Source organism: Lissotriton helveticus, chromosome 1_1, assembly GCF_964261635.1.
Source record: "Lissotriton helveticus chromosome 1_1, aLisHel1.1, whole genome shotgun sequence".
Classification (NCBI taxonomy): domain Eukaryota; kingdom Metazoa; phylum Chordata; class Amphibia; order Caudata; family Salamandridae; genus Lissotriton; species Lissotriton helveticus.
The window spans coordinates 1,889,475,794-1,889,490,282 of NC_136057.1; the positions used below are offsets into that span (position 1 = coordinate 1,889,475,794).

The 14,489-nt window shown below is 45.9% G+C and overlaps 1 protein-coding gene across 2 annotated transcripts in view; it reads left to right on the top strand.

Annotated features, from left to right (window-relative positions):
• The window catches only part of LOC144754549 (dimethylaniline monooxygenase [N-oxide-forming] 2-like), a 449,605-nt gene extending 437,824 nt beyond the window's left edge, over positions 1–11,781 (top strand). Inside the window, exons 9-10 of one of the 2 annotated variants that reach the window (XR_013594744.1) lie at positions 6,287–7,248; positions 8,611–11,781. Coding sequence is in view for 1 of the 2 variants with exons in the window: in XM_078642484.1 (XP_078498610.1) it covers positions 6,287–6,629 (343 nt within the window). In the remaining variant the exon portion in view is untranslated. Of the gene's footprint in view, positions 1–6,286 lie in introns of both variants that reach the window. The other variant, XM_078642484.1, reaches the window with a different exon arrangement.
• The last annotated feature ends 2,708 nt before the right edge of the window (positions 11,782–14,489 follow it).

Genomic DNA, 14,489 nt, shown 5'->3' on the forward strand with positions numbered 1-14,489 from the left:
TGTTCTTAGCTGCCCCTGTATTTCTGTACTCTGTATTTAGCCTCTCTGACACTTGTTTTTTTCTGGTATTTCTGTGCCCGTCTGCCTTCTGTGCCACTTGTTTTCCCCTCATTTTTGTGCCCCTTATGCCGTCTGTTCCACTCTTTTTTTGTGCCCGTCTGCCTTATGTGCCACTCATTTTTCCCTCATTTTTTTGCCCTTTTTGCCTTCTGTTCCACCCGTTTTTTGTGCCCGTCTGCCTTCTGTGCCACTCGTTTTTTCCTTGTTTATGTGCCCCTTTTGCCTTTTGTTCCACTCACTTTTTGTGCACTTCTGCCCTCTGTTCCACTCCTTTTTTTGTGCCCTTCTGCCCCCTGTGCCACTCGTTTTTCCCTCGTTTTTGTGTCCCTTTTGCCTTCTGTTCCACTCGTTTTTTGTGCCCTTCTGCCTTCTGTGCCACTCGTTTTTCCCTTGATTTTGTGCCCCTTTTTCCTTCTGTTACCTTCGTTGCCCCTCACTGCCCTCGCCGCTGCGTCCCCTGCGGCACCGCCCCCCTGTCTGCCCACTGCCCATTCGCTGCCCCGCCTTCCAGCTTCTCCTCCCTCCCACCTCCCCATATATGCCATCCGCTGCACGGCTAAGCCACTGGCGTGCCTAAGGCAAGCCCGTCTGCGCCCGTCCGTGCCTGGACCATGCCCAGCACCAGAACTCCTGCCCCCCGCACCCACCATGATGACCGCCGCCACAACGACGCCAGCACTCCGCACGCGCTCAACTCCGGACGGCGCCACACCTGCTTCAAGGCCGCCCCGAAATGCACACACGGCCCCTTCACTGGCCGGAGCTGCATCTACACCAGCCTCAGAGCCAAAGAACTACCCACCAAGAAAGACCCCAACCACCTCCGATGCATACTACTGAACACCCGCTCCGCACGCAAGCATGCCAGCGAGCTCTGGGACCTGCTCGACACAACATCCCCGGACATCGCCTTCCTGACAGAGACCTGGTTTAACGACTCCTCCGACCCGATATCGCCATAGCCATCCCAGACAGCTACAAGATCACCCGCAGAGACTGCACCAACGGAGTTGGAGGAGGAATCGCCATCGTCCACAAGAACAGCATCAGGGTCACCGACAACGCGCTCAGCACCACCGAACACATGCATTTCAAGATCCACACAGACACTAACTCCACCCTGAGAGGCACCCTCATCTACTGACCCCCCGGACCCCGCCCCCAGTTCAGCGACTCCATCGCTGACTTGATCAGCACGCACGCCCTGACCTCCACCGACTACATCCTCCTCGGAGACCTGAACTTTCACCTTGAGAACAACAACGACAACAACTCCACAACACTGATCAATAACCTCGTCAACCTCGGACTGAAGCAACTCGTCACAATGCTGACCCACTCCGCCGGCCACACGCTCGACCCCGTCTTCTCCTCAAGCATACACTGCTCCGTCAGCTACACCACCAAACTCCTCTGGACTCACCACTGCTGCATCCACTTCGCCTTCCAGAAACCCACCACACACCACCGCACCCAACAGATCCCCTGCCGCTGCTGGAGCAAAATCACCGAAGACCAACTACACGCAAACCTCGCTCTCTACCCACCCACCGAACACTCAAACACTGACGACTCTGCCCACAGCCTCATATGCTGGATCGAGGACTGCGCCAACACCCTCGCCCCGCTGAAGAAACCCCCCCACAGAGACACCAGCAAGATTGCCAGCTGGTTCACCCCAGAACTCCTTGCCTCCAAGCAAGCCTGCCGGAAACTAAAGAATAAATGGCACAGTGAACAAACTCCGGACAGCCACGCAGCACACAAGGACTCCATCCGCAACCACCACCACCTCATCAGGATGGCCAAGAGGACCTCCTTCAAAGACCGCCTCGACAACAACGCAGACAATAGCAAGGAGCTCTTCAGCATCATGAAGGAACTCCAGCTCCAACACCAACGACAATCCGCCGTCGCAAGCCCTGTGCGACTCCCGCTCTACCTTCTTCCACCGCAAGATAGGAGACATCCACAACAGCTTCAACACCCAGACAGCCCCAACAGACAGCAACACAACAGACCCTCCGCACACCATCGACCATGACCCCCTGCTAGCCTGGGCCAGCGTGAGCATCGATGACACCGTCAAGACCATGCGCACAATACACTCCGGCTGTCCATCAGACCCATTCCCGCACCACGTCTTATACAGAGCAAGCAGCTCCATTGCACCCCACCTGCGCAATGTCATAAATCTCTTCCTCAAGACCGCGACCTTCCCAGAGATCTGGAAACACGTCGAGATCAACGCCCTACTCAAAAAACCTAAGGCAGACCCAAGAGACCTCAAGAACCTCCGGCCCATCTCTCTGCTCCCTTTCCCGGTCAAGGTCATCGAGAAAACCGTCAACAGACAGCTAACCCGATACCTCGAAGAGAACAGAATCCTGGACCCTTCCCAGTCAGGGTTCAGCAGCAATCACAGCACTGAGACTGCCCTCATCGCCGCCACCGACGACATCAGGATCCTGCTGGATAACGGCAAGACTGCAGCACTCATCCTCCTAGACCTCTCTGCCGCCTTCGACACCGTCTGCTACCGCACACTACGTGTATGCCACCACACCACAGTGATCCGAGAAAAGGCTCAAAATTGGACCACCTCCTTCCTCTCCGGCAGAACCCAGAGCGTCCGCCTCCTCCCATTCCGTTCCAAAGCCTCCGAGATCATCTGCGGCGTACCCCAGGGATTCCCCCTCAGCCCGACGCTGTCCAACATTTACATGGCCCCAATTGCACACATAGCCCGACAGCACAACCTCAACATAATCTCCTATGCCGACGACACTCAGCTGATCCTCTCCCTCACCAAGGACCCCATCACCGCCAAAGCCAACCTCCATGAAGGAATGAAGACCAGCGGTCTGAAGCTGAACTCGGACAAGACGGAGGTCCTTATCCTCGGCTCCAACCCATCAGCCTGTAACGACTCCTTGTGGCCGACGGCTCTGGGGACAGCCTCAACACCGACCGACCACGCACGTAACCTGGGAATCATCCTCGACTCAACGCTCTCAATGACCAAGCAAGTCAATGCTGTCTCCTCCTCCTGCTTCAACACTCTCTGTATGCTCCGCAAGATCTACAGATGGATCCCCACAGATACAAGAAAGACAGTCACCCAGGCCCTCGTCAGCAGCAGACTACGGAAACGCCCTTTACGCAGGAGCTCCGACCAAGCTCATCAGATGACTACAACGCATCAATAACGCTTTGGCATGACTCATCCTCGATGTACCACGCCACGGCCACATCACCCCCGACCTGAGAAATCTGCACTGGCTCCACGTCAACAAGAGGATATCCTTCAAGCTCCTCACCCACGCACACAAGGCACTCCACAAGACCGGCCCAGACTACCTCAACAGACAGCTCTCGTCTACACCCCCAACCGCCAGCTTCGGTCCGCCGACCTTTCACTCGCCACCGCCCCGTGCATCCGAAGAACAACCACCGGTGGGAGATCCTTCTCCCACCTCACCCTCAAGACATGGAACACCCTCCCACTGAGCCTACGACAGACCCAAGACCTGCCGACCTTCAGGAGGTTACTCAAGACCTGGCTGTTCAATCAGTAGAACCCCCCCCCCCAACCCCCCCCCCCAGCACCTTGAGACCCTTGCTGGTATGTAGTGGGCTTTACAAATGATTGATTCATTGATTTATTGAAATCTGGTTGCGAAGTAATGGCACATTGCTGGAGTGTGTCGCAAAACATACGCAACTCCAGCAATGTGCCATGAGAAACGGGCGAGTTCCATGTCAAAGGGCCTGCAACAGTACTTACAAGGATCTGATGCAGTGACACCCTAGAAGTGTCAAAGTGAAATCTCATTGATTTCCCTGGGTCACTGCTATGTGGCTTTCCTGCATCGGAACACCCACCCTGCATACATTATACCTAATGCAGGTGGAATGTAGGGCAGGGGTTAACAAAGTGGCGCATCCACCTAGATGCATCACTTTGTAAATATGGCACAGTGTGATGCATTTTTTACGCCACTGCAACGTCACAAAAAAAGACGCAACGGCGGCGTAAGCCCTTCATAAACAAGGACCTGTGAAGGTAAATATTTAAAAGTACGTTTAGAGTTACCATCTTTAACTTTGTGCTTTGACAATACATATATCATCACTGTAGATAGATGTGGCATTAAGAAAAACAAACCAATACTTATATATACATATTTACTGTCAAAATATTTTAGTTGTCAATATTCCGGCTACAAGATTATGGTGGCTCAATATTTTTGTGCTTGATATTCCGAAATAATACCATAGTTTTCGGGTATAGGGTTGGTAACAGTATGCATGGTTTAGATGCAGAAGTAAAGATCTGCAGATGTAGATGTGGGTTGAAGTCAAGATGTGCAGATTAAAATTAATAATACAATGCTATTCCATGTCAGTATTAACAAGACAGTATTAAACATTTAAATGCTTTGTTGGATTGTGAAAAGAATTATTTCACAAAACCATGCGATTCATTTAAGTGCTGCACAGACATTTCCTAATCAGCCAAAGTTGTAAGTAGATGAGTTACAGGTCTTACTGATCCTTTCTCTTAAGCCCTGGACTCTGTACATTGTTTCTTAAAGAGAACAGCATGATAGTAATTCTGCAGTGTTTAGAGAGAATATTGGAATCCAAAAATATTGTGTCAAGTATACTGAGGATAAAAATATAGTGAAGGTAAGTTTCTATTGGTAAACAAAGGTTTACCATATATAACTCCACATCTATGTACCTTGATGATATATACATCAAGGTACATAGATGCGGAGTGAAGAATAGTAAATCTATACTTATTTATTTTCACTTACATTCTCCATTCCATTCATTAATCTTTATTTCGGCAAATGCCATAAAAGATACATAAAATTGTACAAGCAAACATCGCTGTTACCTCAGAATTGGATAATACATAATATAAACAAGTACATTCTCCATATTTTGGCCCTCGATATTTTTTACACGATATTCTGTCCACAATATATTTTTGGTTCCGATATTCTGTCAGTGATCCGTTCATTCCTTGCTCTTACCCTCTGCCCTAAGCTGCACATAGGAGACTGTTGATGGCTAAGGATGGAAAAAGTTTACTCTTTGATTTCCACTCAAACTTATCTTTTCAAGAATTGCCTGAACATCTCTTGTAACTCACATGAAAACTGCACAGTCACTTCTAATTAAAGCTAAAGTAACATCTACAAAACCCGGCATATTTTGCATCCCTTTTACTTGTCTGTGCATTTCTCGCTGTCTGTGCATTACCGGCAGAAGACCTTTTGCCTACTGTGGTTGTGTGTCAAAATATCATATACAAAAATGACGTTTGACATAAATATGACTATCGTTTATAAATTATTGACCTATTGGGTGTGAACTTTCTGTTAGCTTCATTGCATTGATATTTTTGTAAATGATATTTAGGACACAATATTTTTGTAAGACGATATTCTGGTCCTAAATCTCTATGGTTTGTACATATTTGCTGTTGTACATATCTTTGACTGTGAAAGTTCTTGGCTGATGATCTTTGACTGCTATTTGTCGATAGATAGATAGATTTTAATTTTGCTTCAATTGTATCTCTGCATTTGCTGTGGTACATAACATGCATGTACTTACTACAGTTGTGTATTTCTGTTGCTGCCCCACTTTGTACATACAATGTTACCTGGTGTTATGGTATATCCCTATGAGCTGGTTTAGTACATTTCCTCTTAATACACTTACCCTACTGTTGTACATCACTCTGTCAGTCCTTGGGGTCTAGAAGCCCTATATTAAAACTACTATGTGAACAAAATGACAATCAATGTCAATCAGTGTGTATGGTCAAATCCACCAGCCTTGACATTTCAATTAATCATAGTCCACGAAATAACATTGCGTCCTCGGCATTATATGCCTTTATGCAAATGCACAGTATTACTGAAGTGACTTTAGTGTCTGGCTGTTAAAAGTGTTGTTGCTACATATTGGTAGAGCAGAACTATCTTTGCATCTTTTGGCAGTCAAACAAATCTTCTTGCCTTTGAGCTGCGGATAGTGACATTTGTTACTTATAGTCCTATGAAGTGACAAATAAGCAATAATATATTCCATGATTTTTCAATACTAAATTGCCTGCTCTACTTTTCAAGTCTTCTCTCTTCTATACCTAACAACCTTTATATATCAACGGTTTTGTTTACTCATAACATTTCTCTTTGTCTTCAAGGTTTGGCACAAAGACGAGGAACTGCCTTCAGCTGGATCAGATTGAATATTTTGATGAGCTTGCCACAGAGGTTGGTGCCAAGCCCAACATCCCATTACTCTTCTTGACGGATCCATGGTTGGCTCTGGAGCTCTTCTTCGGCTCTTGTACACCATTCCAGTATCGTTTGATGGGTCCAGGGAAGTGGCCTGGAGCTCGGCACGCCATTTTTACTCAGTGGGACAGGATTGTGTCAGCCACCAAAAATCGAGATGTGAAAGTTCAATCAGAGTATTCTCCCATGTTTTTGGTGCCGGTCATTCTATGCATCTTTGCCACATTGTTTGTGTTTTGCTTTTTTTAAAACAGAATATGCCTCTTACTTTAGAGACACTTCCACAATTTCTTCAGGCAGTGGCCTATCTTTTTAGCATCCTGACATACATAGCCGCTTGCTTTCATTTATCTTTAATTCTTGGTGAAGATGTGCCCTCATGACCAACACTGTCCATATTACCTGCAGAAGAGTCGGACATTTGTTTTCAAGTAACCATGCAATCTACCTTTACGGCAATAAATCATTTGCTGGAGGTTATGCGATGACAATACCCCTAATACACATGGTGAACTGATCAATTCTTACTAAATTGGCAGTCAAAGAACAATTACTTGCATTCATAAACCTGGTTTCGGCAAGTTTATATGTATCCTGTTGCTTGTTTCACAGTTGAATCCTGGTTGTGTCTCTTTTAGGACACATCAATCTCCTCAAATTAATAACAGCAGAAATAAAAAAAGGCATCTAAAGGTCTTTTAACCTTACATGGTGCTTCTTGGGAAAATGTCTTCTTCAAGGACAAAAAGCTGTGATGATAATTCAGAAAGGAATTAATACAAAAAGCCAAAAAATGATTGGAGGCAGAAAAGGGAGGGAGAACACCACATAAAAGAAAAACTGGAAAAACAGGGCGATGGAACAACAAGCATTTGCAATGCAATAGGTCTCGCATTAGGAAAGTTTGAGCTATTGGTATTGTAAATGGCAAAGTTTTTATTTATGTTTTTTTTTAAATAGCTAAATTAATAGCTTCGTCATTTACAATGCCAATAGTTATAACTTTCGCAAATGTGATACCTATAGCATTTGTAATGCAATATGTTTTGTATTTACAAACCGCGAGAGGACAAAAATACCGCAAATCATGAAAGCTCAATTTTATTACATAGCCCTTCAATATCGGTGAGGGCTGTTGCCATTCCGTGCCACACAGTCTGTCAAACCTGAGTCCTACTTCTATTTCCGCAGCCAGACCCCCTTTGAGCTTTGCAAATCCGAGCGCCAATCTAGGATGCATTTTGAGAGCAAATTAACCGTGTCTCACCACACACAGAGGCAAAGCAATGGTCTTCCAGGGCAGCCCCCTCCCCCCACCACCTGCTGACCCTGGAGGCAACGCAAACTGCGACCTTCACTCCAACATATTGGGGCCTTGTCACATTTCCGGTGAACGATGGCGGCGTTACGAGTATCGATTCATTTGGAATATAAATTATATGATACAGTCTGGAATTAAATTTAGTGGAACGCTACACAGGAGGGCAATAAAGCACCAGCCTATTACTTGCCAGCAGCGCGGCGGCAGCTGGCGGGGCGGAAGCCTGGCATCCGCTCTGGCGACGCAGCACTAAATATCACTCACCTCAGCCCTTCAACGTCACCGCCAGCTAATTTTAGAGGCAACAGTGCTGCACAGGAAAACCAGCTGTAACCAGAGTACGCTCCTCGTCACTCAGCCGGCCTGCGACCAGGAAGTCAGGCAGGCCGGCGCGACAACCGGAAACAGGAAGTAGGAGGGCGGGAGCCTACCCCGCCTCCCACGGAAGAGCCGCGATTGTTTGGAGCACCGGAGCAGGCAGGAGCCTACCCTGCGCCCCGGTGCCGAAGGAGGGAAGAAGAGTCCTGCTGCCGGGCCCTGCAGCTGAGGAGAGCCGCCGCACCAAGGAAGCCGGTGAGTGGGTTGCTGAGCTGCGAGGGCGGGGCGGGGCGGGGGGGTCGGGGGGGGTTGTGTATGTGTGTGTGCGTGCGTGCGTGCGTGCGTGTGTGTGTGTATGTGTCTTGGAGTGCGTGTGGGTGACTGTGGGGGAGGGGGTGTGTGTGAGCGAGTGTCTGTCTGTATGCGCGCGCATGTGTACGGCGCGGGACGCGATGTGCGCATTCGCGCACACAAATCCAGGCAAAAGCTCGTACCACCGGCTTGTCCGTCCTTCCCCCGTAACAGATAACTATACGTCTCCAGCTGGACACATGCATCCTTGCGGATGCATTACCAGCGAGACCCAAAAAGGAAGGAGGGAAACACGATCTTTGAAACAAATCAGAGCACCTACACTTATATTGGAATACAAAAAATAGATGAGGCATGTCGGTTTTGATGTCCAAACCAAATGAAAATAGTAATTACATTTTGAAGAATTAAATATTTTTTATTTATTTTATATTGTTTTTATTGATTTGACCTAAAATCCCTCACCAATGAATATTATTCCATGCTACTTGAAACGTTCCTTGCCTCCACATGCCTAAGCATGGCACCACACCATTGTTTTTGAAGTTAGCAGTGACTTGCAGAATGCCACAGATCTAAAACTGCCAATAGATCAACCCTCATATACAATACTATAGAATTGATTCACCAGAACAGGGCACATCTGAGCAGCAGTCTTTTTGAAGATTCCTATTCCACCTGTTCTGTACATCTATCCTCTGCGTAAATAAAAAAAAAAATATTTCTTTATTTTGCATTTCAAACCAGCATGTCAAGAAAACACAATAACAAAGGACAATTTCCCACTTTCATGACAGTATATGTTCCGCACTTGCTAACAGTCTTACGTTCCAAGTTATCACAATACAGAAGACAGGCAGCGTAATATAACATGACAAAATAGTTACGTGTTCTCCCACAGTCGAAGTGTTTAACAAATGCTATACCCAATCACAAATCATTACTAAGGAAAGGAAAACCATCTTCCCACCCATCAACACACTTCCGTCAATTACTCTATGGGGCAGTCGTCAATGCAGAGATGAGCCACAGGGCAACTATACAACGAGTTTTTATACACTCAGTGTGCGTCATACTCCCTCAGCCACCTCCCTTGGCCACATTATATGCTCTATACAGCGGCCAAAAATTCTTAGGCCTATTGCGCGGCGGGAGGAGCTCACTAAAATTCTCTGTTTGAGTACAGCATAACAGCATATCGGATGTCCATCGGGCCTTCGTAGGCAGCGGCCCTTTTGACCAGCAGATCGCCACTCTGCACTTGGCTATCAGCAGCCCCATTAAGGGAAACTCTTGTTAGTGCAACAGTAAGACCACATAGCGTCATCAATATCCTTATTCAGGTCTCTCTGCCATGCCAAGTGGGACTTTGTAAAATAATTCTCCTTATAGGACAAAGTGTGGTTATAAATTTTGGAAACAAGTCTCGTAGGTACGTCTGATTTTATAACTAATGAAAGTGGCATCAGTTCAGCCGGTTCCGCCAAATCATTCCCCAATAGCTGAAGCAGAGCATGTGGGTCCTATGAAATTGAAACTCGGTTAGGAGAGTGGACGCGTCCGCACCCACAGCAACAGAGTCCCAGGATTTTGCTGTGCCTCCCTCAAATAAATCCCCTACTGTTTGGATCTTAATGTTAGCAAGTGCACTCAGAACACCCCTATCCCTACATGTGGGTAACCAATGACACCATTCCAGCGGGCCAGGGGTGAATACAGGATAGCCCCAGCTTGCATCTTTAGAAGGTGATGCCAGGCATGGGCGGTTGCATTAATCAAATCCAATATTCCAGTCCTGCAGTCAGGGAGAGTAAAAAGCTTCATAGGTAAGGGGCAGGGGAAGCAACCTCCCTTTCAATGTGTAGATGGGGTATATCTGGAGAGCCGGGGATCCAGAGGGAGGCATGTGCACACTGCGCCGCTCTGTAATAAAGGTCTAAAACCAGCGCACCCAGCCCTCCCATGTGATGAGGCAACGTAAGAATTTGCCACTTAACCCTTGGTTGTTTGCCCGCCCAAGCCAGTTTCACCAGAATAGTGGTTAGTCGCTTAGAAAATACCCCAGGGAGTACCATTGGAATATTTGTGAAAAGAAAGAGAAAACTAGGGAGTATTACCATTTTCATAATAGAGATTCTACCAAGGAGGGACAATGGCAAACTAATCCAATTGTCCACTTCGTCTTCAAGTTTTCTTATCAGCACGCCACAATTTTCCTTAAAAACGACCTCTAAGTCAGAATGTACCTGGACACCGATATACCGCACCGGGCCAGTTGTCCACTGCAGTGGATAATCAGGGTCAAATTGAGTAGCGGACAGGGTCAGAGGGAAAATGATAGACTTAGACCAGTTAACCCACTAGACCAGAAAGTCCCCCGAAGCGGACTACCTCTCGCAAAACCGGAGAAAGGTGCCGTTCGGGATCCCGAATATAGAGGAGCGTGTCGTCAGCGTATGTCGACACTATAAGTTCACATCCTGGTATACGTATACCTTTATGTCGATAGTATTCGCGGAGTGTGCAGACCAAAGGTTCAGCCACTGTTGTGTTTCGATTTAGATACATAGGTTTTTCTGAATCATGCCCTTTTATAGGCACAACTCACATTGCCCTTATTTAGGCATAGAATCCCAGTCCTTATCTAGGCATTAGCCATGCTATCCAAATACCGGCATGGTCACCTAAATCCGTCCATCCCATGTCACGACGAGCTCTTAGAAACCAGACCCTTAAGTCATGGGACATTCTTTGCTTGGATTATTGATTTCTCCAATAACTCAATTTATTATGCATGAACAACTATTCCTTAGGGGCTCATTCATGACGTCTTCTCTGCCCGACTTTACGTCAATGCTAGCATTCCTAGGCCCCTTCCAGGTATAAATATACTTTCACTTACCATGGCAAACCACGGCTCGTCTCGGCTACACAGCTCGATACGGCTCGCCACTGCAAGTTCGGAAGGGATTCGAGTCTCCGCCTGACGCACTGACAAGACGCTGTCATCCTGCTCACAGAGAATCCAGCTTCCAGTGTCCTGACTCCCTTCGCGGGGTGTTAGGGATTGAGATCCAGGAAATAGATTCCAACTTCTCTCATTCTAAGTTATGTAGCAGACTGGAACCTAGAGGGACTCTTGGCAATACAAATTATAGCTAAACTATACTATAGAAAAAAGCACCTACTTCTTACCACGTACTACACTTAGGTTAGGTACACTGGAGTAGAACTATTAGAAGCATCAGATGAGTATTCACATTTTAGCCTGTGTTATTTATGTATGTTTATATGAATATATGTCATATCTAAAAGACCATGCTATTGCAGTATTATTTCTTCTTACTGCTCACGCTGTACTTATTATATTTCGCATACTGTCTTGCAATTGTAACAGCTTGTATCTCTTGCATGAGAAATAAGACTGTTCAATAAATCCTTTTATTGAAACGCCTGTCTATCTATTTCTGTGAAACTCTGAAGAAACTAAGCATGCACGATTGACTGAGTGAAACAGTTATCTTTGCTTCCACGATTCTGAGAACTGTTCCGATTCTAGGGGAAACAAAGTTGCCATGTTTATGCGGTTGTCAGCAACTAATCCTTTCTTGTTTATTCGAGAAGTTTCTAGTGACCTCTGAGTTAGCTGGCACGCACAAGTAATTAAGTTTGATATACTCAAAAGTAGCATACTGACCTTAGTCCTATGCAAACACTATAGTGTATATTATTCCACTGCGCAGAGCCTATAAGGGAAATAGGAACTACACTACACGACCAGGGCATAAAGAATCAGAGAGAGGGGGCAGCCCTGTCGCGTACCTCTAGTAATACTAATAGGATCCGTGAGCAGGTCACTGATTTTTATCCTGGCTGTAGGTGAACTATACAGAACCCCCAGTAACTGCAAGAAGACCTCCCCCAGGCCCATCCGGAGTAAACTGTCTCATGAAGGGCCATTCGACAGAGTCGAAGGCCTTCTCCATATGAAGAAACACCACTACAGAAGAGATGTCAGGGTTAGTATGTTGGAGGGCACCAAATACTGTGCGCAGATTATAAGTAAGGTTGCATCCTGGTACAAATCCTGCCTTTTCAGGAGCAACCAGCAGTGGGACCAGAGGGACCAACCTGTTCGCCTGAATCTTGGCAAAAATGTTAGTGTCGACAATGAGTAAGGAAAGTGGCCGGTATGATGAACCCTCCTCTGGAGGTTTACCCAACTTGAGTATAGCTACTTATATTGCCTCTCTCATTCTGGGCGGCATCATGCCTGACACACACATGTCGTCGAAGAGGATAATTAAGTGTGGTAACACAAAGTACAGGAATATCTTGTAAAAGGCTACAGTCAGGCCATCTATCCCAGGGGCATCCTTTGAGTAAATTAGGGACAACGGGATTGCCTTCAGCCTTATGGGCATCTACTTGCCATTTCCAAATTATTCTTCATCATTTATCAAGGGAAAATTGAAGCCCTGTTTAGAACACCATATTTTCACACAATGATCAGGGCCTCTATTTTGAAAATCACTGCACCCAACCCCTCCTTTTGATACGGTAATGTTTTCTTTTTACAGAAACAAGTAAACACAGATTTACAGATAGATGATATTTTTTCACATTAATCAAACCAAAAAAGAGTCAACATGCACTGCATCCAACCCCTCCTTTTGATACGGTAATGTTTTCTTTTTAAAGAAACAAGTAAACACAGATTTACGGATAGTTAATATTTTTTCACAATAATCAAACCAAGAAAGAGCCAACATGTGTTCAGCAACACCTGTTGCTTTTTCAAGGCTGTAACACAGAATGAAACAATGTATAACAAGCCGGTTTCTGTATGAAATTGATCAAGTGAATGTGTATCTTTCTTAAATAATTGTAACACAGCACCCTCAGCCCAGTTTCCCCATAGGCATCCTCAGAGTGAGGGGCTTTGAGGGACATTTGGATCCCCACACCTACGTTGACACCTTCCGAACATGAGTGACACAAACATTGCTGTTGGATCATCATAGAGGGGTCCGCTGCCACCTGGTTCTCTTTCATTAAAAACACACAATTTTTGTCAGCATGATGTTTGTCTTGTTTCCCTCGGACCGGTGGATGGAGGGCCCTCCACCCACTGAGATCAATTCAGACGCCCTATGTGGCCCACCCCACAGTTAGATTACCTCTTCCCTAATGGGTCACAGGAGTATAGAGCTGTGGAGGAAGGAAACATAATTTAGAAGCAAAGGGCCCCTTTAATAAGATAAGCAAACTAGACACGTCACAACTCAGTGGAACACCAGCTCTGACTGATAACCAGCAGAAAACATTTGACAGCAAAAGGGGCCCTACATTGATACAATGTTCAATTAATAAATACCATGGAAAACACTGCATCAAACAACCTTGTTAGAATAGGAAACCCACATGGGTAATTATTACTCCGATATAGACTGTCAGGACCCATGACCACAAGAAGGTAGGTGGACTTCCTGCTGTAGCCATAGTCTTCAGGTCCTTTGGTATTTAAAAAAAAAAACTGTTCTGATGAATATTTCTCCTTGAACCTGTTTTCTCAAATTTTACCCCAAAAGTACGATTTCCAAGAATGTAAATCCACCCTAAGGAATTCCTGTTAGATTAAAATAATTCCCTGTGGCCTTTTCTTCTATGGTTGCTATGGTTGTTTCATTTTTGTGAGAAGGGTGGGGGGAATCCCATGTATCTCCTACTTTCCTTCTCCCTGTTTACCCCTTTTTTTCTGTTTGTCCTGGTCCAGAAACAAAGACTACTATAATTAAGTTAGTGGGACAATACAGTAAAGATGTGGTAAAGAAAATTCCTCAATGAGACATGCCAGGATGTTTGCTACCAAGAAAAATAATGCACGGTTATCAGTTAAACTAAGGGCATTGAAAGCCAAATGAAGATAAATGCAATGCAGTCCTGTTGGCAAAAAATATTAATTTGATTTAAATTAAAGATGCCTAAATGAAATCCGAATTGTTTTCAAAAGTCCAGTAAGAGAAGGTGCTTTTTTTAACCCCTTCAGCGCTCATGACAAAGCCAGCTCGTCATGGGCGTTATGACGAGCTGGCTTTGTCACGTAACGCGGGTTTTTCAAATTTTCAGCGCGCAGCGGGAAAACCGCTAGCGCGCAT